General features: G+C 46.4%; 2 protein-coding genes across 9 annotated transcripts; one reads left to right on the top strand and one right to left on the bottom strand.

The window, feature by feature from the left end:
- On the top strand, positions 1-18,423 carry DOK4 (docking protein 4). 7 transcript variants are annotated; one of them, XM_072632338.1, is made up of 9 exons: positions 1-128; positions 9,847-10,166; positions 14,261-14,368; positions 14,605-14,719; positions 15,203-15,322; positions 15,461-15,650; positions 15,994-16,126; positions 16,526-16,649; positions 16,841-18,423. In XM_072632338.1, the coding sequence occupies exons 2-9, from the start codon at positions 10,101-10,103 to the stop codon at positions 16,957-16,959; spliced, it is 975 nt and encodes a 324-aa protein (XP_072488439.1). In that variant the 5' UTR covers positions 1-128; positions 9,847-10,100; the 3' UTR covers positions 16,960-18,423. The 7 variants fall into 7 exon arrangements, with proteins under 7 accessions (XP_072488439.1, XP_072488436.1, XP_072488433.1 ...); XM_072632335.1 differs by having other exon boundaries at positions 15,994-16,132; XM_072632332.1 differs by having other exon boundaries at positions 15,994-16,144.
- Positions 18,340-25,479, bottom strand: POLR2C (RNA polymerase II subunit C). Of its 2 annotated transcripts, XM_072632339.1 has the most exons (9): positions 25,295-25,479; positions 25,096-25,145; positions 23,018-23,086; positions 22,836-22,888; positions 21,484-21,612; positions 21,007-21,058; positions 20,632-20,800; positions 19,888-19,962; positions 18,340-19,302 (listed from the first exon to the last, which is right to left on the bottom strand). In XM_072632339.1, the coding sequence occupies exons 1-9, from the start codon at positions 25,378-25,380 to the stop codon at positions 19,158-19,160; spliced, it is 828 nt and encodes a 275-aa protein (XP_072488440.1). In that variant the 5' UTR covers positions 25,381-25,479; the 3' UTR covers positions 18,340-19,157. The 2 variants fall into 2 exon arrangements, with proteins under 2 accessions (XP_072488440.1, XP_072488441.1); XM_072632340.1 differs by lacking the exon at positions 23,018-23,086 and having other exon boundaries at positions 25,295-25,460.
- Between the last annotated feature and the right edge of the window lie 535 nt (positions 25,480-26,014).

The following is a 26,014-nucleotide window of genomic DNA, read 5'->3' as shown; positions in this document are numbered from 1 at the left end:
CTGGTGCTTATCCTGCCTCTTCATTAGTGGGAATGACCATCACAAAATACCCTATAACTTGGGGAAGGTTGAGACCTAGAGTTGCAGAGATCTAAGAGCTCCTCACCAAGTCTTGCAGATAGGACAAGGTAGGTGAAAATGGCCTTAAACTAAAAGAAGGAAGTTGGACCTTTGAAGCCCTTCATTGGAGTCCTAACAATTTTTGAAAATTCATATCGAATTTCACATGGTTTGGGGGTTGTGCGTTGTATGGGTTGTGTCTATGGTGGGCCATGAAAATCATAACATAGTTGAAATACAAATAAACAAGGAATCTTCTCACCTCTGGGGACTGGATGGGTGAGAAGTTGGACCAAGAAAGAGGCCTTTTTTGTAGTCAATCTGAGCATTAGGGGTAGAGGTTACAATGTGAGAGACTGAATTCGGTAGGCTACTCCGAAGATCCTGGACTGGGGAGTGTTGACGGTGAAAGAAAGAGGTCGGAGTACGTGTATTTTCAGTGGTAATGAATGAATTGAGGGAAGTTTGAGGAGCAGTGAAACAATGGAGAGGGGCTGAGGGCTCGATTTGAGAAGTCGGCATGAAGAACTAGGTGCTTAATTGAGGGTAGATGTGTATTGGGGTGTGGATTATTGGGAGCGCCTCGGCGGACGTTGGGGGAGGTGTGGAGGGGGTTGCCTGAAGAGGTGATGGAAGAGCTGGGTGGGGGGTGAAGGTGATGGAGCAGCCGAGGGGCCAGGAGGCGGGCGTTTTGCTCGGGAGGGCGTGCACGGCTGAAATTTGCTGGGGAAGCTGAGGGACCGGGGCGGACTGAGGAGACCGTTGGGTAAGGAGCAGGGGCTCACAGTGGGAAGCTGGGGCGGCGGCAAGGCGGGGGCCTGGGGGCGCTGAGGAGGCGATACGTAGGGGAATTGGGGAGGAGGAAGGAAGGAGGCAGCGCCAGCGAGGAAAGTGGCGGCTCGTCAGTTTGGAGAAATACGGCGGCCAGGCCGGGGCGGGCCGGTTCCTAGGGAGCCGCGGCGGCGGCGACGTCTGGGAAGGAGGGAGCCGGGGCAGGCAGGGAGGCTGGGAGGCAGACGGGCTGACGGACAAGCGGCCGCCTCCCAGTCCCAGCCCGGCGCCGCCACCCCCGCCGCTGCCCAGATGGGCCCGCGGGCAGCGCCATGAAGCGGGCATGTGCCTGGACTGCGGCCCCAGCGAGCCGGGGCGGGAGCCGGGGCGGGAGCTGCGCGGAGGTGAGTGGGGAAGGGAGGGGGGAGGGAGAGAGGGAGAACCCCTGGGATGGGGTGGAGAGAAGGGGGCACCCTGCCAGCTGCCAGCAGCGAGCCCCCTCCTCGGAGTCCGCTCTCTCTCCTGAACCTCCTCGAGAACCCCTTCCAATCTTTCTCCTGGAGAACCCTGTCTTCTGAAGCCCCTCTCTGTGCGCTCCCTCTCTTGATCCCTTTCCCTTGAGAGCCCCTCTGCTGATCTTCTTTCCTGTGTGCCCCTTCCCCCGATCCTTCTCCTGGAGAACTCCCTCCTCTGAGCCCCCTCTCTTGAGATAAGTCCACTGTATCTCCTTCCTGTGCGTCCCCACCCCTGAACCTCCTTCCTGAGCCCCTTCTCTGTCTCCCTCTTTTGAGACCACGCTCCTGAACCTCCTCCCTGCGAGCCCCCTCTCCTGAACCTTCTCGAGAACGCCCCTGCCCCATCTCTGTGCGCCTCTCCCCTGAACCTTTTCCTCTTGAGTGCCCTCTCTGTGAGCTCCCTCTCCCGAACCTCCTCCCTTGAGACCACTCTCCTGAATCTCATCTCTGTGCGACCTCTCCCTTGAACCTCGAGAACCCCCCTCCCTTGAGTCCCCTGTCTGTGCGCTCGCTTTCCTGAGCCCCCTTCCTCTACATCCCTCCCCAGCCCTTTTCCCAAGATTCCCCTCCCCTGAGCCTCATCTCTGTGCTCTCCCCCTTCTGAACCCACTCCCCTGAGTTCTCTATTGAACCTCCTCAAGAATTCTCTCTCCTCAATCCCCTCCCTGCGGTTTCCTGAACAGCCGCACAAACCCCCTCCCCTAAAACCTCTCCCCTGAATCTCCTCATGCTCCGCCTCCCCTGAACCCTCTCCCCACAAGCCTCCTTCTCAGGCTCCCTCCCCACATTCTTCTCCCCACGAACCCCAATCTACTGACGATTCGCCCTTTGAGCTCTTTTTCTCTTGAGCCCTCTTCCCCTAAGTCCTCTTCCCCGTTCTCCCTTCCTAGAGCTTCCCTCTCCTGAACCCCCTCTCACCATACCTTTCCCCAGCCCCTTTCTTCCCTAGTGCCCACTCGGTTCCTCTGGGGAGCTGTTGCTACGGCTCCCGCCCCCGACCTTGGTTCAGGTGGCCCCCATCAGATTGTCCCCTCTCTGCAAGGTTGGAATGCTGGGGACTGCCAATGAGCCCTCTTCCAACCCCCACTCCCCACACACTTTGATGTTTCCTCTGATCTTTACCCTATTTATTGCCTCTCATACCCCTAAGGAACAGGCGTTTAACCTGACAGCTACTTGCAGCCTCGGTGCTGTGACCACTTCAACCCTGCTTGGCTTGGGCCTTGGGGACCCCCACTATCCTTGGCAGCAATCCGTCTTTTATCTGCTGGGCACTACAGCGGGCCCCAATATCTCTCTCCCCTGCGGATTTGTTGTGGTATTATGGGAGGAGTGAGAGGACCCAAGTTCAAGTACTGCCCCTGCTACTTGCTACCAATTTACTTTAGATAATTCATGTAACTTTCCAGGGACTCAATTTCCTCTTGTGTAAAATAAGGTTAGAGTAGTATATAGATGGTATCTGAGGCTTCTTCCAGGGCTAAATCCATGAATCACCCAAACTTAACTTTTTTTTTGCCCCCCACCTTCCCCATGCCAGTCAGATGTCCTGGGAGCGCTTGAGCTAACTTGTCAGCTTTGTCAGCTGCCTCCCTCCTCCCCTCTCTCCATTATAACTGTATCTTCTTTTCTGGACTGAGGCTTTGAGGATGCTATTATCTCTCCTATCCTCCAACCCCCACCTTTTACTTGCTATTTTCTTTGACCCTAACACCCCAATTAGTGCCTCACCCTAAAGGAGCAAGAGCTAACCTGCCAGCTCTAGGTTCTCTTGCTCCCAGCTCTTTGCTTGATGGTCATCCCTAGCATCTCCCTTCCCCCTCCCCATAAAGTAAGTTTATATCTTTGTGCTCCTTTTCTTTGCCCCCATCTTCCAACTAACATTGCTCTCAATGATTAACTTTTCTTCCTACGCCCCCTTTTCCCGAAGAATAGCTCTGAAAGTGCAGATGTTTTCTAACTCAAATTTGTTCCTTCCAAATTTGTTCCCCCCTCCTCAAAGGAGCGTCAATTAATTTGTCAGTTTCCCTGTAGTATGATTCCTTCCCCTTTTCCTCTCAGTTTTTCTCTTCCTATTTACCTTGTAACCCCCGATTTTTAGTGATTCCTGTTGAGAAGTAACCCCAGAAGACATTTAGTAGGTTCAGATCTGGAGTCCCAGGTACTTGGGGCATCAGAGACCCGATCCTTTTCTGGATTTTTAGTATCCTCCCTCAGCCTTGAGGTGCTTGGAGATTACAGTTGCATAGGCTTTTTGGCAGAAATCCGGGTCATACAAAAATATCAAATTTCTGTTCGAATTTGGGGGCCCTGAGGAATGATGACTTTTCCATATGTTGGAAGGTAATGGGTTCCTTTACAGACTTGTGTTTGATAGAGTGTTCATCTGACAGTGAGATTTGGGGTGTGTAGATCTGACCGACCCTGCAGAAAAATTCAATGAACTGTCTGAATTCCTCAGTTCTTGAATGGAGTGGGCTGGAGAATCAGAGCCTTTTGAGCTCAAACTGGGGCTTCTTGCAGTTTTTAAGAAGAGCTAGGCTCCCTTCAGGAATCATCAGGTCTGGGAGTAAAGACCAAAGGTTAAATTTAATTCCCCTTTCAGAATAAACTCTGGCCATGGTCAACAGCATCCTCCTTTTTTTTTCTCAGCCCCTCTGTATAATTTGTTTCTCTTTTCTTGACCTGAGAATGCAACACCAATGAGATCTTCTGGGTTTAAAAATCTTCCTTACTGATTTGTAGGCAATATACATAGTCTACCCTATCCCCCTGCTTCTCCCAGCACTTTGTAAGAGCCCACCTTCCTCCTTCATCCCCACCCTCCACTGGCAAATCTGGCCGAAAACCAGTTTTTCCTTTTGTAGTAGCTGGTCCCAGCCTTCCTAGCCCCAGCAAACTGGATTGGGTATGACTTCACCAAAACAGACCCCAGGCTGAGGTGCGGCTGGGAGCAGGACAAGGCCCGGACTCTGCTTAGGCAGAGATCTTGCCGGGTGGAGGGCACCAGAGGCAGCTTTGAACCCATGATTACTTGGACTGAGTGGTATTTGAGTCACAAGTTTGCCAGTTTTAGTGCAGGATGGAATTTATGGCCTGCCAGGAAATCTAGGAGCTCTATATAAGGCACTGAACCAGGAACAAATCCAGGTAACAAAACCAGTTACACTTAGAGAGATGGGGGCAACAGGCAGAAAAGGGGCAACCCCTAAAAAGATTTGAGGGTCCAGTTTCTATTTACATAGCACTTTAAGTTTTTCAAAGTGTTTTTCTTTAAGAGATGCATTATCTTTGAGATATATATTGTTATTTGAGCCTCACAACAAACCTGTGAGGTAGGTGCTATTATCCCCATTTTGCAGAAGAGGAAAATGGAGCTGGCAGAGATTAAGTGACTTGCCCAGGGCCATAGAGATGTTATCTGAAGCAGCATCTGAACTCAGGACTTACCTGACTCCAGGTATATTACACTATCTACTAAGACACCCAATGGCCTGATCAGGATCTCTGAAAGGCAAAGAAATATGTGAAGAAAATAAATTAGGAAAGGATATAATTAGTGTTGGGCAACTAGTAGGAGGAGGAAGGCTTGACTGGCCCCAAAGCATTTCTGGCTTGTGCAGACTGACATTATGGGTGATTTGAGTTGATCCCTTTAGTTTCCTCATTCTCCAGCTCCTTTCCCAGTTCTACACTCCTATCGATTGGCATTCCCATGGGCATTTGATCTTTGCCACCTTTGTTAAGTCTCCCATTATTTTAAGGTTGCGTCTCCCTAGTGGAAACTGTAGGTTGCTCAGACTTAGTTGCAGACCCTGATAAAAATCACACTCCCAAAGAGGACCAGACTAGCAGATAACTGGATAGGTGACTCAACTTTCCTGATGCTGGAGAAAATATGCTGATAAGATCTCTGGTCTGGGGTGGGGACCTGCTGGGGAGAGCTAGGTGGTGCTTTCCGTAAAGTCCTGATAAGATCCGATCTGTCGTGCAGGTGGGGGTGGGGAGAGAGGCCTGGGTCTCAGCTTGCTTTGTTATTGGCTGCTAACATGCTGGGCTCCTGAGCCAGTGGCGTTTGTTCGGGAGACAAAGCTTCAGAGTTTCCAGGCGGAATCCAGGTGCAAGGGGTGGGGGTGGGGGGTGCCCTACAGGAGCCGAGCTTATGTGTGGCAGGTGGGGCTGAGAGGTCTCCTCCCACCCTCTTCAGGGCTGCTCAGCTAAAGAGACTTGTTAGCAGGTGAGTTCTTCCTATCCCCCCAGCTAGGGCACCTGCTCTTCCTGGGAAGAGAGAACTTTTTGGAGTGTGCAAATTTCAGCCTCGCAGTCCTTTGGTACATCAGCAGAGGGAAAGGGGAAGGGGCAGCTGTGACCCAGTGCAGCAGGCATCTGCACTTTTTGCTGCTTTTGGATTTTCTGGCTGGGATCATCAGAGGCCCTAGGCTCTTCACTCTGGAGTTGGGTCCCTGTACAGCTTTGGATAAATTATTGAGCTGGTTGGACCATTAGTTACTTCTTGTGTGACATGATGGCTCTGTACAGATATATACAGAGCCATCTTGGTGTTCAAACTAGAAATCACAACTCTTTAGTTTGGATGGTGATTAAAGGTGTCTTAAGACTTCAAGATGTTACTGGAAAAATAAAAACGGGACATGGGAAACTATGGGAAAAATGTTGCTTTGTAAAAAATTTGGTAATATCTAATATCTTTTCTCCAAAGTGTTTAAAGTACTGTGTAGCTGTGACCTATGCCATTTGGAGGGTACTGTGGTCTGCTAGAAAGAACACTGAATCTAGAATAGTTCAAATCTTGGCTTTGCCACTTTCTATCTGGGTAGACGCTTTGGGCCTCCATTTCCTCATCCTTAAAATGAGAGGGGTTGAACTAGATGACCCCTTTCAGCTCTTCCAGCTCTAAATCTGTGATCCTGTTATCTCTGTACACCTATGAGAGGGCAGGAGAGATTCGATAAGTGTTTAATTGGTAGGTTGTCATTTAATAGTTGGGGAAACCATGCTCAACAAAGGAAAAGCGACCACCCAAGTTCACACAACACATCAGTACTGGTTTTCCTCTTGGGCTTCAGATTTCTGATGCTTGAAGGCTTGGTCTCTTGACCTGTTCTCCTTTTTTATGCACTTTTCAGGACTTCTTTCCTTTCCTTCTTTTGGAGGTTTTTTCTCAGGGTTTCCTTCTCACCACCCCTCTCTCTTTTCTCCTGTTTTTGGATTTTTTTTTGTCTTTCATTCTTTTGTTCTGTGATAATTGATGGCTCCTCTATCTTTATATCCTATCCCTTCTGTTCTGTGTTTCCATCTTTATTTGTGCTCTTTTTCCTTTTCTTTCCGTTTTCAGGGTTCCAGATTCACCGATTAATTCTCTCATTGGACCTGGATGGGGCTGGGTCGAGAATTATGTTGTACCCCAGGATAACACTAGTAATTGTATGGTGGCCTGTTATTGTAAGGTTTCTCCTGGAGTCAAGGCTGTTCACACTGGTTTATTATTGTAGAACTGCTTATAAAGGTTGGATTGTGTATGGGGTTGGTATAGAATTGCTCCTGAGAGTGGGTCTGCTGACACTTATTTGGTTTTCTGTGGAAAGATCATTGATACATTTGTTGGAGGTGAGGGAGGAGAGGGAAGGAGATTGCCTGCATTAGGCTGGCAGAAGGAATTATAGTGGTCTTGTAAACACCTATGAGGGCAAATTGTAGTCTGAACAGAAGCTCTCAGACTTACTGCCCAGTCAATCTTTTTTTTTTTTTTAAAGAGCAATCAGTCTCTGTATTTAGACTGAACAGAATGTTGTATGTTTGAGAAACTCAACAAATATCTAATCTTGCTATTAGTGAGAACCCCTAGGGAGAAGGTTGATGATGGATGAGTTTCAGAACTTTGGTCCTTTTTGTCAGGTGGATAGTGCCTGATGTCTGGTTCCACCATGATAAGAGTATTTCCCAGGCATCTGCTTACTGTTCCTGTAAGAATCAGAATATAGAAATGGTGAGATGGAAATTGAGTTGAACTAACCCACACTACATATGAGAAAGCAGCCCTTACAGGTCAGAGCAAACGAGGATACAAGATCTATACCTATAAAATACCAGGAGGAAAGAAAGTAGCTTAAATGTGGGTGATTCCCAAAAGCATAGATGGGAATTGATAGAAACAGTGAGAGACTAAGAAGGTGGGTGGGGAAGGAAGGAGTTGGGAAAAGGAAGGTGAAGGCCATGGGGGCTCTAGAGAGAGACGCCTGGATGGAAGGTGAAGGGGGAGAGATAGTCGCTTTCACTGGCTCTGCTCCCATTGTTTCAGTTTGCCCAATGGGGCCTCACCATCTGTTCCTTGTTAGAGACTTGACAGACAGGGCTCGGAGAGATTAATTAATGCCAAGCTGCTGGTAGGTCTGGCTGTGGGGCCAGGCCCTAGGGACCCCATTCCTGGTAACAACAACTCTCAACTGACCCCCTAAAAGGCATTTAGTTACTACTGAGTGATCCCGGAGGTATATGGGACCTTGCTTTTGGCACCTTTCTGTGCCCCCAGTGAGTGCCAGGAGCTAGAATCTATACCAGGCAATCTCTAAGGAAAGGACAGTTCTACTATTGAGATTTCAGAACCAAGAACTTAACCTGGGATATTCTACCCCTGAGTTATCAGGGTTTTACCCCTGATTCTTCTGTTAACTCACTGTGTGACTTTGGCAGGTCACTTTAATTTTCTCATGTATAAAATGAGGGGATTCTGAGATTCTCTCTGGTCAACTGTCTGGTTCTAACACTTAGTCTGTGGACTAGGCCCTGTTTCCTGATTCTGATGATGCCCCTTTCAAGTCCCCAAGCTGTAGCCCTGACCTCTTCAATAGGACTGGGGGTAGGGAACGGGTTGCTTGCCTCCAGGGAAATTAGAACAGAATCTTTTTGCCTATGGAGTGGGAAGTGATCTTCATTCAGAATCCCAGAGTATTGTGATATTAGGATGGAGAGAGAATTTTATAAACCTAGCCTCTGTGAGAGGATTGAGGTATTTAATATTTTATCCTCCCTGTGGCCAGTGATGAGGCCTTTAATTGGGACTTTGGAACTCCAAGTATGGGTGGGAATAGTGTAAGAGCCCCTAAAAATTTGTTCCTAGGTCTGGAATCTTGTTCTCATATGAATGACAATATTGCCTGGCTTTCTCTAGGGCCAGATCACTTTTTAGGCTGTTAGGTAGCACAGTGCATAGAATGCTGAACCTAGAGTCAGAGGGCCTGAATTCAGATTCTGCCTCAGACACTTATTAGCTGTGTGACCCTGGGCAAGTCACAACCTCCATAAGTCTTTGTTGTCTCTTCGTTTCTCTGTAAAATGAGAATAGCAGCATTTACTCCCCAGGGTTGTTTTGACATCCAGTGAGATTGCATTTGTAATGCACTTAGCAAACATTAAAACACTATAGAATTGCTATTGTTATTATGAGACACTCTCTCCTAGTGCCTAGATTGATCCATGGATGATATGAATGTCCCCTTTGGGTTGGACTTTGCCCTTATCCCAGTACTTCCTTTCCTTCTTCCCTTTGACTGGTATACTGAAGGAGGTCCTGGCAGTTGTTCAGGGCTTGAGTTGAATAGTAGTAAGGTGTGGCTTGGGGTGGAGCATAGACTGACACCAGGCTATCCCCATTTTTGAATGCCAGAGGGGTGTGTGTGTTGGGGGAGGGGTTTGATTCACTCCAAATGACTGAGGAGGAGGCAGGAAGGTATCTTTGAGTGCCGAAGGTACAAATGACATTTTACCTCAAAGCACCAGGAGCATGTTCGAGGTCACTTCCCCCTCCCAATTCCCTACCCATTTTTTCAGGGGGGTAGGATGGGGAACATCAAAGTCGCACTTGTATTTTAGCTCTTTACCCAGGGAAGGCTCTACCTTTGTAGATTCTATGCCTAGGCCAAGGCCTGAGAAATAATGTTCAGTGAACCTGCAGGGAAACTTTGGGCAGGGGGCTTATGTTCTAGGATTGGGAGCAGGCTGACCTAGATTTGTTCCAGGGATACTGAGCTGGAACCATCCTCCTGAGAGGTGGCTTTTGGAGGTTGAGGCAGAGGAATCGAGGAGTTTCTCCATAAAGACATCCTGACTCCTCTGTTGGCTAACATTTTTGCACGGCTAATGGTTAACTGATTCTGACTCACCCAAGGCACCACCTTTACTGTGCTCCTTTCTTTCCGGCTACCTGTCTGCTTTAGACAGGTCCCCAGCTCGGGGCTTCAAGTTCTACTCCTCAAAGGAAGGGGTTAAACATCAGCTGAGGAAACTGGGCTGTTCCATTTTCTTCTCTAGTGTCTACCTCGGTTTTCCTGAATGGTTCAGTCATCATCATGGGAACGGGGTGGGCAGAAAAGAAGGGGAGAAGGGAAGGGTTTGTGGGGAGGAGTGTGGGAAGAAGGGAAAAGAGAGAGGAAAGGGTAAAGATGTTACTGTCTTTTATCTCTCCAAATTTTTTATCTTCCAGCCAGCGCAAAGAAAGCTCGCAGAAAGGGACTTGCTAGAACAATGCTAAGGCTGGCGAGGTGAGGAGGAGCCGGTGGGAAGCCTGAGGGAGCGGCTGAGAACAGGTGATTGGAGGAGCTGATCCCGAGAAGCTAGGCAGGCAGCGGGAAGGAGAGTCTGCCCCCGGCATCCTACGGACTCAACGAAGCCCATCCGAGCCTTGTGGGGAGCCACTTCAAATCAGGCGTAGGGAGGGGCGAAAGGAGTACCGGCACCATGGCGACCAATTTTAATGACATTGTCAAGCAAGGCTACGTGAAGATGAAGAGCAGGAAACTAGGGGTGAGTAAGCCGGGGGCCGGAGCATTGACATGACCATGGGGAGGAGCCTGTCTTTTAAAGACACTAAAGAAATCTAAGAATATGGAAACTAAGCTCCATTTATTGCTGAAAGGGTCCCCGCCTTTTGGTTAGGGCTGGTTTCCGACTTTGTTCCTAGATCTTTCTCCGGTAGCCCTCTTTCCTGGAAGCTCGGCTGTCAGACCCAGCCTGGGGCTCAAATCTGGAGTTATTACTTAGTTGGTGGGTGGGAAGACTGGAACCAGGGGGCCAGCTCTCCCCTACTATTGTTAAAGTTGTCCCTGAGGCATTTGCCCTGGAAATCCAGGGCTGCAGCTAAGCTATAAAACAGCCATCTAGAGGGATCTGGCAGAAATTGGTCTGGCCCTGGGGACTCTTTCTTTCTTTTAAGTACATTATCTCCCACAAATCAGATTGCTTGTGTGTATGTGTGTATTTTTAAAGCTGGAGAAGGGAGGTGGGGGAGGTGTGGAAAAGCAGATACTTTTGCTTATTGATTTGATTTAAATGTAAATGAGAATTCCTTGAAATGAGTGGTTGTCCTTGGGGAGCAGATCTCCTATCTCTTGTTTAAATAGTCCTTTCCTCCCTGTCTACCCTATGCTCTACAAGTCCTCGGTAAAGTTGGACTGACTAGCACCCTGTGTCTCTAACTGGTATTCCTAAGCCAGGGTGAGAGAAAGATCATGGACTGACTTAATTATCTAGCCCCTTAGCTTATGTCTCCCCTGTATACCCTACATATTTTAAGGGGAGTTGGCGTCCCAGGATAGGAGCAGTAGGGTTTCCAGATGCTCCAGTGGGGTTCAGGCCCTGGTGTTTCCCCCCCCCCCCCCCCATCCCCTTATTACCTGGGCACTTGGAGAAACCAGAGAGATTAAGCCTCATTTTGTTCATGAGAACAGTCAGGTGGTAGGTAGATATAGTATATTCACTCTCTCTCTATATAGAACAAGGAACCCTTCTCCATGCTGTAGGTAGATGTTCCAGAGCAGTCCTCATCAGGTGAAGGGTTGACTTTTTTGTAGTTTGTGGCTTCCTGATGGCTCTTTGGGGCAGTATGCTAGAGTGCAAAGGATGCTTGGCAGAGGTAGGGAGAGGGCTGTTTTATTGTGCTGGTTACTAGCCAACAGACAGCTATATCTGTGACTACAGGGAGCTGGAATCCAGTTAGGATTTGATTTCATGTGTAATGGGTCACATTTTAGATCTCTGGTTTATGAATATGTGTAGAAGAGCTTGGGCCCTCAAATAGGCTAGCACTGCCAACCTCCAGTCCCTCAGTTACATCCCAAGAGGGAAGCATTTAACTAACATCGACCTCTAATATAACTGCTTCTTCTCTCAAGGGGATTGAAGTCAAGAGCAATGAAGTAGACCGAGGTCATCTTGGAGGCAGAGTTGGGGCCTCAGATCTTAACATTCCCCTTCTGAGCCAGGAGGACCTTCAGTAAAGCAGATTTTAAGGACCTGGTGCCCCTAGGTTCTCTGGCTCACAAGTGAGCCTTTCCAAACATATTACCTGGCCCACAACAGGGCTTGGGAGTATGAAAAGCAGCCTGTGGGAATAGCAGTCTGGTGGGCTAACAAGTCTACATGGTAGATAATGAGGAGCCTGGGGTGGGGAGAGCCATTGGTAATAGCTGGATGTAGCCAAGAAGAGGCCAGCTCTGAAATTCTGTGATTCTCTGTGGTATTGGCTAAGCTGATTTGCACACGTACTCCCTCCCCCACAAATGTTAGATATTCAATGAGAACCAACACACTTTTCTTCATGAGCTTCAGTTACTGTACGTTGGCAGCATAGGGTAGCTGATATGGCTGAAAATGCTATGGCCTCAGAGGCAGAATTAAAGTAGAGGCCCTCTCATTCCTGACTTCCTCCCAACAGCAGACTAGATCTCTTGAGTTTTAGAAACTGGATCCCAGAAGAGGGGGGGTAGTAGTGAGGAAGGAAGAATCTTGAGTCCTTGATTTAGGTGCCTTGTTGAATTATATGATAACTGATCCTGCTTTAGAGCATTGGTGCTCCCTCAATCATTAGGTCGGTAGGAGGCCAAGTAATAGAGGACAGGACCTAGAAGCTAGGTAAATGGGGGATATAAATGAATGATAGAATATAAGGGCTGGGCAGGAATCCCTTCCTTTTATAGATTAAGGAACTGACAACCAAAGAAGTGATTTTTATATGTCACACATATTAGCTGCAGAGCCAGGTTTATTGTAATTGAGGTTTTCTGACTTTTTTCTACTATGACAGACTACTGGTCTGGGTCACCAGTGCCAGTTTTGGCCTTTGGCATAGTTGGCTTTCTTCTTCTTGGAGGATGGACTAAGATAGGTAGCTCAAGGAATGGACTTCTGTTCTGGTGGTCCCCAAGACAGGAAATCAAAATGAGGTCAGTGTGGGTTCTAGCTGTCTCCCTGGAGAATGGTTCTGCATGAATTGGGGGAACTTATTTCTTCTAGTGCTTGCTTAGCTGAGCACAGGGCTGTAGTCTCCAGTTTGCCTGCCAGGAGCCCTGAAAAATGCCCCACCCAGGATCAAGCCCTGGCTGGGGAGTTGGCACTGTGTGCATGACATAAAAACTCCCAGCATACATGGCCACAGAAGGTAGAGCTGGGATGGAGTTTGGTGCCAGTCGTAAGAGATTATGTGGAGTCTTTTTCAGTTTCCCTATACCTATCTCTTTACCCTCTGTTAGATAGGAAGCATAGCACTCAACTTTTTACTACCCCTAAAGGGAAAATTAGTGCCTTAGGATTTTCTAGGTGACTAAAGCTCCAGATGAAATGGACCTTAGTATCATCATCTGTAAGGAAAATAGGACTAGTGAAGGAAGGATAGGGGGCAATTACATTTTTGGGGAGTTAAGATAATAGGAATTTTATTTCTAGGGCTCCCACTGATCTAGCCATAGCCATGTTTCTTTTGCCAGGTCATTTTCTCTCTCTGTCCCTCAAATTTTATCTTATCACATGAAGAGAAATCCTTTTATTTCTCCCTGGTTCTCTGAACTATTAGAAAGGTTAATCTCAGTTCTAGAGGCAGTTAGGACTTGCAGTAAAAGGTGCTGAACAGAGGCTGGCTTGATAGACTGGAAAGACATTGGACTAGAGTCCAAGAGATCTAGAAAAACACTTGGCCTCTCTGAGCCTCAGTTTCCCCATTTCCATAATGAGGCCCCAAATCCTTGCTCAGTCTGGCTAAGAGCTGCTAAGAGGCTTAAATGAGATACATATGAAAGCCATTTAAAGTATAAAGCACTGCATAGATGTGGGTGGTACTATTGTCATCAAGTATTAAGATTTGCAGTCACTAGATAAGGCCAAGGATGCAAGAAAGGTGTCTGAATTCCTCTTGTCAATCTGGTTTGGATGAGCTTGATAGACACAGCAACTTTTTTATCATCTTATGGATGTGAAAGCAGTTGCTTAGGCTTCCCTTGTGTTGCTACTCCTGCACTGAATTACTAGGATTATAGTACTGCTGAACTTAGAACCGTGGTTGTGAAACCCAACCTATGTTAGATTTGGTTGGTGTGCTGGTTTTACTGGGTTTTCTTTTCCTTTTTTACTCTTTGTCATAAGAGATCACTTTTGGGGAGTTTTTTCTTAAGAGTTGGGGGTGGGTGGGTGGGGAGGAAGGATATATTGGGAAATAAAGGTGATATAAAAACAGGAAGCATCAATGAAAAGATTGGGCCGGAGACCACGGCCATGTTTTGATGATACTTTATAGTTCCCTTTGTTTTGGGGCCCTTTAAAATACTGCTCGTATCCTTGGCTTGCACTTTTCTCTTGCCTTGTGAACTCAGAAGGGGATGTACTTCTTTCTCATTCTTTACATCAGGGACAAGGAAATCCATTTGTGTTTTGTGCCAGATTTTGGTGTTTAGTTGAAGAGCCAGTCCATGTTTTTTAACTCACTCAGGTTTTCTCTTCATCCACTGAGTTCTGTCAAGTGCTGCCCTCTGTAGTTGGGTCTGAAAACAGCTAGGTCATTTCACAAGCTGCCGTGATGGGGTTGGCTAGATTAGGGGACTGTCCTGAGCTGGAACTCTTCTACCTGACAGATCTATCGAAGGTGTTGGCTGGTTTTCCGAAAGTCTTCCAGCAAAGGACCTCAGAGGCTGGAAAAGTATCCCGATGAGAAATCAGTGTGTCTTCGAGGTTGCCCCAAGGTGAGTTAGTCACTAACCTCCCTTACCTCATGGCTAAGATGGCTTATCCTTAATCTTTAGTGTACCTTCTCCCAAAGTCTGGTTTTGTGGTCCTACCAGGAGCTCCCATCTTGGGGCAAGCTGGACAGTGGGGAAGTGTTCCTCCTTATCTGACTGGAACCAGGGGCATTCTGGCCACCTTTTTGTTCTGGAGGGAAAGAGACCCTGGGGCTCAGTCTCCTATGGTTTCCATACAGGTAACTGAGATCAGCAATGTGAAATGTGTTACAAGGCTCCCTAAGGAAACAAAGAGGCAGGCTGTGGCCATTATCTTTACTGATGACTCAGCTCGAACTTTCACCTGTGACTCTGGTGAGTGACTGAGATAGCAGACCTCAGCTGGGAACATGAGGCAGAGTCCATGGAAAGGTTTGGAGTTAAACAAGTTTAGCTTTAATTGGGCCTAGAGTTGAGGACCTTGGAGAAGTCCTAAAAGTAATGGAATCTTGAAGAGGATGTAGCCTTTTGCTTCTGAATATAAGGACTAGATTCCTGATGAGAACAGCCAGATGCCCATCTTATGAAACTTGGGGCTTACTCTGTTGGTGGGTGGGTATGGAGTGGTACTGTTATTCTATTATTGTAGTAATAGAAATAAGGAGTCCTCTCTCTTCCTAAGGGGCAACTGGATAGAGTAGAAAAAACCATTTGGTCAGCTGGTGGTAAGAAGGCAGGTCTCCTTTGAGAGATCTGAAGTGCCTTCTCCATGGTTGAGTTTTTGGGTGGCAGGTTCCAGGGCACAGGGATAGAAGTACAAATGGATATGCTTGACAAGTGCTCAAACCTACGTTTCAGAGCTGGAAGCTGAGGAGTGGTACAAGACATTGTCGGTGGAATGCTTAGGTGCCCGGCTCAATGACATCAGTCTGGGGGAGCCAGACCTCTTGGCCCCAGGAGTACAATGTGAACAGACAGGTAAGGTATGGGGCCTGGGATACATGGGTTTGAAGTTCGAGGAAAGTGGCAAATTAATCAAATTAATTTTTGGAGAGAGTTGACTTTTCCATACAACTACATTTCCATTTTCCTTCCCCTTCCATCCCTCTTCACTAGATCGATTTAATGTCTTCCTGTTGCCCTGCCCCAACCTGGACGTCTATGGTGAATGCAAACTACAGATCACCCATGAGAATATCTACCTCTGGGACATGCACAACCCCCGTGTAAAGCTCATCTCGTGGCCACTCTGCTCTTTGCGCCGCTATGGCCGGGATGCTACACGTTTCACATTTGAGGCTGGCAGGTAGGGCCTCAGATCTTCTAACCCCACCCAGGAAAACCAAGACCATCCTTTTATCCTCCAGCTACTTATATCTCTGACCAGCAGCATCCTGCCAAAAGCATTTTGGTTCCAGAACTAAGGAGATAACTTCAAGGGGCTAGGCTCTGTTGTATTTTCAATGGGCCTGTGGATTAAGGATTTATGGAATGGGGAGTGGGGGTGGCAGCATTAATTTGGTTGTGAATAAGCAGAAAGTGAGCCTGTGCCATAGGTGATGAATGTTAGCATGGCATGTGTACACGTTATATACGTGTACACTTCTGGTCCCCACCACCCTTCCCATAGCTCTAGTGCTGTCCAACAGGATGTGTGATGCAGGTGAAGGGCTCTACACATTCCAGACACAAGAAGGGGAGCAGATCTACCAACGAGTACATAGTGCTACCCTGGCGATCGCAGAGCAGCACAAACGGGTTCTACTGGAGATGGAGAAGAACGTGAGGGTGAGACCCAAGGTGGGAGGCTGGTGAAGCAGAAGGGAATTGAATTGACAGGCAAGGGAGGCACTGAGGCACAGCCTTCTACAGCAGTGTAATGGGAAAAGCATTAGGCTTAGAGTCAGAAGATTTGAATTCAAGGCCTCCTTCTACCACTTACTATGATCTTAGACAAGTCTTAACCTTTCTAGACCTTAGTTTCCTCACCTGTAAAATGAAGGGGTTGAACTAAATAATCCCATAAGGTGACTTCTGGCTCTGACAATCTGTGCCTCATTGAATCCTTCCCCGTTACTTGATTCTGTGCAGATGCCAGGTCAGATCCCCAGGCCATCTTTGCCATGTCTGGTCCTGAGCTCCATGATGTTATGTTAATGGCCTTCCTCTTCTCTGTTCCAGCTGCTAAACAAAGGTACTGAGCACTATTCCTATCCGTGCACACCAACCACCATGCTGCCCCGGAGTGCCTACTGGCATCACATCACTGGGTCCCAGAACATTGCCGAGACTTCCAGCTTTGCTGGTAAGTGACTTCTCCTGTTTTGTCTATCCTATCTGAAGCATTCATTAACAGATTATTTTTGGTCTTCCAAATTATTATTGGCAATTTTTTTGCCCTCCCAGCAGGAGCTACATTAGGCCCTATGGCCCTGTGACCTCAACTTAGGTGACACAGAATGCCACCTTTAGTGCATTCTACCTTTCCGTCCACAGGTGAAGCATATGGGTCTGCTCAGGCAAGCTCAGAGACTGACCTTCTCAACAGATTTATCCTGCTGAAGCCAAAGGCTGGAACAGGAGAGAGCAAGGAGGCCAAAACTGCTTCCCAGTGATGCTAAAATAGCTCATGTCATCCCAAGGGAGGGATTGGCAGCACACTGAAGCCTTCTTCTTTCCTGGCCCCTCTCCCCTCACATTTCTCCCCAAGGGGGCAGATGACCCAGGGCCCTACCCTATAGAAGAAGAGCCTGGAGAAAGTGAGTGGGACAGATGCCTTTTCCTCCGCTGAGGGACAGGCATGCCTTGAGGAGAGGGCCCATTCACTTCACCAGAGCATGCATGAGGGGGCTAGAGCAACCAAGGGACTGTATATGGTTATGATTTTAATATATATTGTTACATAATTCTATATTAATGGGATTTCCCCCCTTTATCTTTGCCCTCCCCACCCCCAAATGCAATTTTAAGATCTGGTGGCCAGTGGTTGGTTTCTTTGGAGCAATTGCTCTCCTGTTGTCTGCGGAAAAGCCCCTCAGATCCCAGAACCTGGAAGGATTCTGGAATGAGTATCTGAACCCAAGCAAAAGCAGGCATCCAGTAACCTGGCTGTTCCTGAGCAGGTCCAGGCAGAGGCCAGGGAGAAGCAGCTAGCCCCAGAACTCCCATCCACGGTCCTAGCAGAATGGCACAGGAAGATGGCATCTTGGTTGTGCCAGCAGCAAGTTTTTTACTGTGACACATCTGGTGACATCTTTCTCTCTAAACTGAAATTTCTGCACAAACCCTTTCCTGCCTATTGGGGCTGGAGGGGTCATTGATCATTATCTCTTACACCTTGAGAAGGAGGCTATGGGAAAGGAGGGCTAGGACCCTGACTGGTTCTAACCCAGTATACTATCCTAAAACCAGGTTTAGAAAGGAGGCTTCATGTCCTCAAAGTCAGATTATGACACAGTAAGGAGGCAGGGTAGCATCCCTAAGGCCCCCCCACCCCTCCCTGCCCCAACACCTCCTTGGGGAGTACCTCTACCACTTGTCCTTTCCTTTCACAGGACAGGAGGCTTCCCACTTGACATGGGGCCGATGCTGCTGAAATGCAATTAAAGCAATTGATTTTCTAGTGCTGGTATTTATTTGACTACCGTGCAGAAGGGCTATCTTTCTATTCACATGGAACTTTTTTTTTTTAATGTTTGTGGTCCTGATTTGGGGAGTTGAGCTTCTTGTAAATATTTATTTCAGTTGAGGCAAAAGGCAGGCTAAAGGAGAAGACCTTCCCACCCAAATCTAGGAGCAAGGGAGGTAGCCACTGGCCCAACTTTCCTCCTTGGTTTCATTCAATTTCTCTTCTCTTTGAGGAACAAGTCAGATTTTGCTTGTGAAGATGGGGGGTGGGAATGGGGAAGAATGCTCACTCTGAAGTCCTTGGAATGGTCTAAGGGAGCAGAGCTACTTGGGTTGGGCCAGGGCAGAATGATGCATGGAGGAAGTAGGACAGAAAATTATGTGCTGTTTATTGCCAAAAATGATTTTTTTTTAAAAAACCTGCTCATCAATAAAGGACCTTTACTATCTGATTTGCTTTTCTGATTTGTCACCCAACTATCCCCTGATGTTGTACTTTCCTTTGGAGCCAGTGCTGTGGAGTCAGGGCTAACCTACCCTCATCAAGAAAACACTAAAAGATGCTTGCTTTCTCTTCTCAACTAAGTAATCAAGCTATAGTTGGAGGAGTTTAGACTTGAAAAGGCAGTGGGCCTAACCTGGGAACTGGTAAGAAATTAATAGAACACTTCAAAGCAAGCCTAGGAGAAAACACTGTACTCAATAAAGGCTCAAACCCAGCCAGCTCACCACCAGAGAATAAGTAACTCACTGGAAGCCTGGATCTACAATCTGGAAAGAGAATTTTCCCTGTTGCTGCTACCAAAAGAAGTGCAACAGTAGAGATGCACCATAGGCCCAGTATAGCCTTAAGGTTGCTTATGACAAGGACTTAATAAAAGATGGACCTACTCACCTCATCCTCCAAAATCTTTGCTGATGTCTGGGGAAAAGTCTTTTTATTTTCTGTTCACACTAAGGGAACAGATCAAGCCAACCCAAGAAGATCAGGATAAAACCTTGCAGGGCGTAAAGCCTCCCACTTCTTCCCATGTTATCTTCCTAGGCTAATTACATCCCAAACTGGCAACAGGCTTAAAAGCTGTAATGTGCTAGCCAGGACTTTGAACAGACTAAATTTTAGTCCATTTTCCAGTGGCAAGCAGACCAGGTTCCTCGAGTGCCATTCTGATAGAAATGACTGCTGCTAGTTTATAGTCAGGACATCACTCTGGATCTCATGGGTTAACTGGGTCTGGAGGTCACTTAACTTCTTCTTCAAACCAGACAAAGCAGAGAGGACAATGGTTTCAGGGCGAAGAGAGCCACAGGACTCCACGTTGTAGTAGAACCTGGAACAGGGTCCAAAGGAAAGGGAGAGAATGTAAAGGCCTTCTTTGTGTTATGACTTAAGTTCTTGAGTCTGGGGCTTACTCCACTCTATCACAAACTAACCCTTACAGTCAGGGTCAATCCTCTACACTAAAAACATCAGGAAGAGAAAATCTCAAGATAAGTTATTCCTAAAACTTTCTCCATCACAGCGCATCTTCTGTTACAATTCATTGTGGATTTGAAAACCTCAAAACAAATATATGCCATTTTAAATGTTTGAAGGGAAAGGATATCATAAAATTGTTACCTTCTAAAACCTGCTTCAGAAGGCAACTCATGAATTAAGCGACCCAGGAAGACTAAGGGGGATAGTTTCCCCAAATCTGCAAGAGTTCTGATAATTGATAAGTCAGCTGCAACTTCCTACAAATTTAGTTGGGTCTAGGTCACTAAGTGTTGACAAAATGGAAGAATTTTCTCCCCTAGTGCTTATTCCATGCAAAACTATATCCTTACTGCCACAACAGAAGCCACCAAAATGCAAGGTCACATAGATTGGCCAGTATTGTTAGAAATAACCCCAAGTGTTTGACAGATCTTACCTCTCTGGTTTGCCATTGGGGTCATAGGGAGCCTGGGCTTCATCCTCATCAATCTCAGAATATTCACTCTTTGGCCTGGGACGATCAAAGAAAATGACAGCACAAAAATTCATTTAAATGCTTTCTAGGAAAACTAACAAGTATGCAAAATATACAGGGGCGTATGGACATTCTTCACATGGCAGATTAAATCCAAGTGTTTTAATACAGATTCTTCTCTGAGCTTAGCTAAGTTCTATTAACTTGCTGAATAAGTTTATTCGGTGAGGTATAGCAAATATGCTTTACTTCCAAACTAATGTGGAGTCAAAGAAATGAGTGGTTCTCAAAATTTTTTGTTCTCAGGACCCCTTTATAACATTAATGAGGACCCCAAAGGGCTCATGAGTTGTTTATCAATATTTACTGTATTAGAAATTAAAATGTCATGGTGTTACAAAAATAGTTCTGACTTTGACTTTAAAGAACTCCTGAAAGGGTCTTGGGGACTCCCGGGGTCTCTGGATCATGTTTTGTGGGAGTGCTGAAGTAGACAAAAATATACATCCAGAATATACACAGAATAGCTTGGGGATATGACAGTGGAGGCTAGAAGACCCTAAGTAAGACAAGTCTAGGGGCCTTTATGGTTGTTACATTTGACATCTAAATAAGAAGTGAACCAAGAAGGCTCAGAGCAGATCTCAGAGTCCAGATTCCCTTTTCCTTGTAAGCATTCCACCTCTACCTAGAAGCAGAACATACCATTCTTCAGGCTTTGGGTACACTGTATGCCTCAAAGCATTATCTGGGTCATACTCAAAGGCCACTCCAGCTGTAGGGTTCCATTTGGCGTGCTCCTTGCCAATTCCCTTTTTGGCATAGGCTCGTAGTCTCAGCTCCTGGCCTTTCCGGAGTTTGACAATGAGAATGTCTAAGGAGAATAAAAACTTAGGTCAAGAAAGGCAACTGGAGATACAGTCTTCCAGATGTTGGATCAGCATTGTAGCCTAAGGAGCATAAAAACCTGAAAGCAAGTTTACTCTGAAAGCCCATGATAATAAGCTGTTCCTTCTGTTTCCATTTACCTACCAAGACATGCAAGAACATGTTATATGAACTCTTACACAAATCACTTACCATCCTGCTCCACATAGTCATTGGGGTCATTGTCTCTACTCCGGGATGTCACCTGAAGGGAACCCAAGGCTGAGATTAGTTGCTCTTCTCTTACTTTTGGCTTACTAAATGATTTAAAGTTTTAATTGGCTAAGCGATGACTACAGAAGGTCAACCTAAGAATGGCATGGTGGAATAGTTAAAAGGATGTATCCATTTTAGTGACAAGGAGAACAATTCTAATCTAAATTTTCTGGCACTTTAAAGGGCTCTCCCTGTAGTAGGGGTATGGTGCACTTGGATCAACAATTGTTATCCACACAATTCCTTCCTGGCCCTAACAAGGGTCCAAGATCAGTAACTCATTTATCAGCTAGGTGAAAAGGTAATGCTTAGAATTCCAGTGTTATAAGGAATGAAGAATTTATCACAACTTCTGAATGGGAACTTAAATGGTGGAAGAAGCCTTTGTAAGGGAGGAGGTCACTAGATACTGACCGGAATAACTCGGGGGGTATTAGAAATGAGATCCCGAGATGTGACATGGCGAGTCTGGTCTTCATTGCAACGGACATCAAGTGTAAACTCTACTGAGCACTCTGGACAAAATTCTTCACATGAACAGTCCTAGAAGAGGACGGAGAATAGAAATAAGCCTGAAGCAAAAGAGCTAAGTTTGGATTTTGCATCCTATATCCAACACTAATTCCCTTAAGTTTCTAAATTCATAAAATAGTAAAATCATAGAATCCCAGAAACATGTTTTATGTACAGTACTGATCTGATGTTATTCTTCTGGGCTGATAGGTAGTCTATGATTTAAAAGTGGTAGCTATTTAGGAATGGTAATTCTTTCCCCTCACCATTCCCATATCCCACTCCTCACACCCACTAGTATAGGCACCATCAGGGATACACAAGAATCTCTGGTTATAACCTATGACAGAACTCCAAATATTTATTTTCCCATAAAAACAATGTTGTAAATGGGAACTAGGTCTCATGGTACTATTTCATCTCTATTATGTGTTCAAAAGGCTTTTCTAGGTTAGCCTACATATCCAACTATCATTTATTTACAACACTGCTTCTATGGAAAAGTTAACTCTATGCTCCAACCAAATGATATATATATATATACATATATATATGTGTATATATATATATATATACATATATACATATATATATATACATATATATGTATATATATATATGTATATATATATGTATATATATATATACATATATATATACATATATATATATATATATATATAAAACTGCAGTCAGCCTATAAAACAGGCAGTTACTGAATAAAGAAAATCTACACTGGAAAATTTCATTAAGGAGCCTAATCCTCCTTATGCACATGTGAACTCCCTTATTAGTAACTTAACATTCACATTCCATTTAGCTGAGAATCAAGGTAATAGGCTCATCTACAGAACAAAAGCTTCTAAAAACAGAACTAGTATAGCAAAGTATTTTATTTATATTAGCATAAATTGTCAATAATGTTTTCCCCTACATCTTCATCCTTCACTTAGTCCCCTGCCTATTCCTTTATTATTAGATACAGATGTCTTCCCATATATCTAACCAACTCCACAAAGACAAACTTATTGCTTCCTAAAGGATAAACAGAGCAAGATGTTATGACTGTTCACTTTTTCACAGCAATTTGGAATTAAAGAACATGAGATGGTTGAGGGGAAATGGGGAGAGTGGAATGAAAAAATTTGAGAATTACTATGATATAAAACTGGACAAATGAATACAATCTAACAGCTTGAAAGGATGTTATCAAGGAAAATACTCTCCAGTAATCAAACTGAATATAATCTTACCCTGGAGTTTTGCAGCTTGTCTACAATGTCATCACTTGTAAGAGGGATTAATCCTAGAAAACACAAAGCAGTGTTTCAAGTAGGTCAAAAACCTTTCAGAAGTCAGGTGGTTTCTTCTGATAGCTTTCTAAGACACAAAATGGCAGCCCTTCTCCCCTATTCCTCCTGAACTTAACACTTACCTAGTCTGTGGGCAATGAACTCATCATGTAGCACCGAAGAGTTAGCATCGATTTGGACCCAGTCTATGGCTTAAAGGCCAAAAAAGAAAAAAAAAAGAGGCAGGAATGCCATTGAGTCACAGAGCTCACATAGAAGAGGCAGGGAATCAAGCAGGCTTTTGTGCTGGCCCTTCAGAGAGGAAGACCAAAGGCTCCTCATTATATCCCAATATGGGCCATATTGTCATTTGCAAGTCGGGCAGCACTGAAATGAACTGGAGGCTGCCTTTGTTTCAAAGCTCTCTAGAAACTGTCCCTATACTATGCACAGAGCACCATCCAGCCTTATTGAAACCTCTCCTATGTACTCCCTTTACTCTATCTAGAGTGGTCTCCTCGTTATGACCTTCATAATCCATGCTTATATGTCTTCATTTTATTTTGTTCATATTATAAGACCCAGCTCAATTACGACCTCCTGAAAACTAAGACCTATAATGACCTCTTTTATCCAAACCATATTTCATTTAATGCTTGCATTATACATTTTGGCACTTTTTAAGTCAGTCTGTCAAGAAACATGTATTAAGTGCCTATTATATGCCAGACATTGTGCTAAACACTATGAGCTTAACTGTTAAATAAATATGTATATTAACTGTTAAAAGTTTAAGGAAGAGGCTATCATTGTGGACTACAGTGACTAGGGAATACTTAATGGAGAGATTCAGGCTGATTTAGACCTTGAAAGAACAAGATTTGGTTGGCACGGAAGAGAGGTGAAAACTGTAGATCATCCCATTGCAGAGTCACAGATCACTAAAGCTGGGAAGGAACCTGAAAAATCATCTGGTTGAACGCCATTTCATTTTTTTTCATTCTCCACTTAATACTATGTAAATTAATGTTTCTAATTCAAAGTAGGACAGAAAAAGAGGACATGTGAATTTCTAATATGTACAGCCTGCTTTTCTCCTTTTTTCCTGGTTATTCTCCTTGCTTGGGTTTCCTTTTGTTCTTTTCTGTGTATTTCAAAACAGTGTTTCAAAGACAACCTTTTTCTTTCTTTTTGGTAACTGTACTGCCATCCCTCTTTCTCCTTCTTTCACCTTCTTCTTCCAAAGTGGAAAAAACCCCAAATAAACCCTTTTAACAAATAGTGAAATAAAACATCTCTATACGGTTGCTACACACACACACACACACACACACACACACACACACACACACACACACACACACACACACACACACACACACACACACACCCCCCCCCTAGTCTTTCTCCAACTAGTTTGTACTTGAGATACTGGCTGTGTTTTACACTTTCGGGGGGATGAGAAGGTATACCACAGTGCCTAGTCAGAGCCCAACGTTCAATGAATTGTTTCAATGCGTCTGATTAGGCATAGCGTAGACAAAGGAATAAAAACAGTCTGAGAGACTCTGAGCTTGATAAAGCTTTTTTTGATACCTCCAGTCACTACAGAACGCCTCCCACCGAAATCTCTCCCCCTTGCTGTTTTGACAGCTCCCAACTGTATTGCAATCTGGACTGGTTATTTGTATAGTATCCTCATCTCCCTCTTCCAAGGCTTGCCCTGGTAACTTCAAAAGCTCCTAATAACAGTTAACTGACAGCTGGACGGCGACTTTAGGGTTACCGGGCACCCACCGCACGTACGCTATCTGACTTCACCCACCATAAGCAGCCGGCGTCACGCTGTGAGATGAATCCTCCAACAGACCCCGCCCTCCAGGAGCCTGAGACCGAAAAGGGGGTGGAGACAACCAAGGGGGGGCTGCTGTTTTACTCAAGAGTGTGAGGAAAAGGCTGTAAGGACTCTGAGGAGGGCAGAAGAACCCGATATCACGGCGCAGGTAGCATCGAAACGGGACCCCGGTGGGAGCAGGGGGCAGCTGGGAGGAGGAGGGCCAGGGACAGGTCAGTCTGTGAATAAGAGGAGCCGCCCGCGCCCCGGCTTCCACACCGCCTCCAAGTCCCCTCCCTGCGCCTCCGTTTAGCCAGCTGCAAAGCGGGAGAAGGGCGAAGGCGGCGCCCACCCAGGGCTGCCAGGGGGCACGGCAGCCAGGCTTACCTATGATGGGCACCTCGGCGATGAAGACCCTGCGGATGGAATTGGCCACCCTGCGGGGAGGAGGGACCAGAGGCGAATCAGAGGGGGCCCCAGCCCGCTCCTCCCCGGTCCCCGCCCCCCCGGGGCGTCCCCGCCCCGGCCCCTTCCCCAGAGCGCTCTCCCGGGACTCTCCGGGCGCCCCGGGCGGCGAGCTCCTTACGCCAGGTCCGTGTTCTCGATGATGAACTTGACGTTCTCGTCCGTGAGCTCGGTGATCCGCACCGTGGGCTGGTTGGCGTAAGGCATCGCGACCGAGAACGGCCCGCGGCCTCCACGCTCGGCCCTCGGCTCTGCGTGCACCCGACCACCCGCGCGCCGCCGTGACGTCACCGGACGCCGGAGAGAGGCGCCGCCCCTCCCTTCCCTCGCTCCCCCTGGAGCCCACAGTGCCCCCTCGGCCTAGGAGGAGGAACTACAGAAGGCGCAGACGGGATGGAAGTGGGAGGAGAACTCAACCCCGCCACGGAGGTCTTCGATCGAGCAAGGGATTTTACGCGCGCAGTCCGACTGCCTCCTTTCATAGACAGGGAAACTGAGTCACAGAGAGGGGAAGTGCGCAAGGTCACACAGCTGGTAAGGAGCAGTCAGAACTGGGACGCGAATGGCCTTGACGCCGCGCTGCTTCGCTTTCAGATGGCTGGTGACCTCATCACTTCTCACACATCCCAGTTACCGCTCCCGGGCCCAGACATCCAGCCGGAGCCCCCCTGCTGAGCAGCTGGCCCGTGGCGTGGGAAGACTGGAAGGGACCGCTGAAGTCCCTGAGTTCAATCAGTTAATCAGCATGAAGTCAGACATTTCAAAATCGATATCCTATATCGATTATACACGTATACACACATGTGCATACACAGATACATACGTGCACATTTATATGTAT

Source organism: Notamacropus eugenii, chromosome 1 (assembly GCF_028372415.1).
Source record: "Notamacropus eugenii isolate mMacEug1 chromosome 1, mMacEug1.pri_v2, whole genome shotgun sequence".
NCBI lineage: Eukaryota > Metazoa > Chordata > Mammalia > Diprotodontia > Macropodidae > Notamacropus > Notamacropus eugenii.
This window is presented reverse-complemented; position numbering and strand designations above follow the sequence as displayed.

Coding starts and splice junctions, on each gene's coding strand:
- DOK4 (XM_072632332.1), top strand. CDS start 10,101: ATGGCGACCAATTTTAATGACATTGTCAAGCAAGGCTACGTGAAGATG. Junction 10,167..14,260: donor TGAAGAGCAGGAAACTAGGG/GTGAGTAAGCCG, acceptor TCTACCTGACAG/ATCTATCGAAGGTGTTGGCT. Junction 15,651..15,993: donor TTCACATTTGAGGCTGGCAG/GTAGGGCCTCAG, acceptor GCTGTCCAACAG/GATGTGTGATGCAGGTGAAG.
- POLR2C (XM_072632339.1), bottom strand. CDS start 25,380: ATGCCTTACGCCAACCAGCCCACGGTGCGGATCACCGAGCTCACGGAC. Junction 20,801..21,006: donor TGACTATGTGGAGCAGGATG/GTAAGTGATTTG, acceptor TATTCTCCTTAG/ACATTCTCATTGTCAAACTC. Junction 19,963..20,631: donor TACCCAAAGCCTGAAGAATG/GTATGTTCTGCT, acceptor TGATCGTCCCAG/GCCAAAGAGTGAATATTCTG.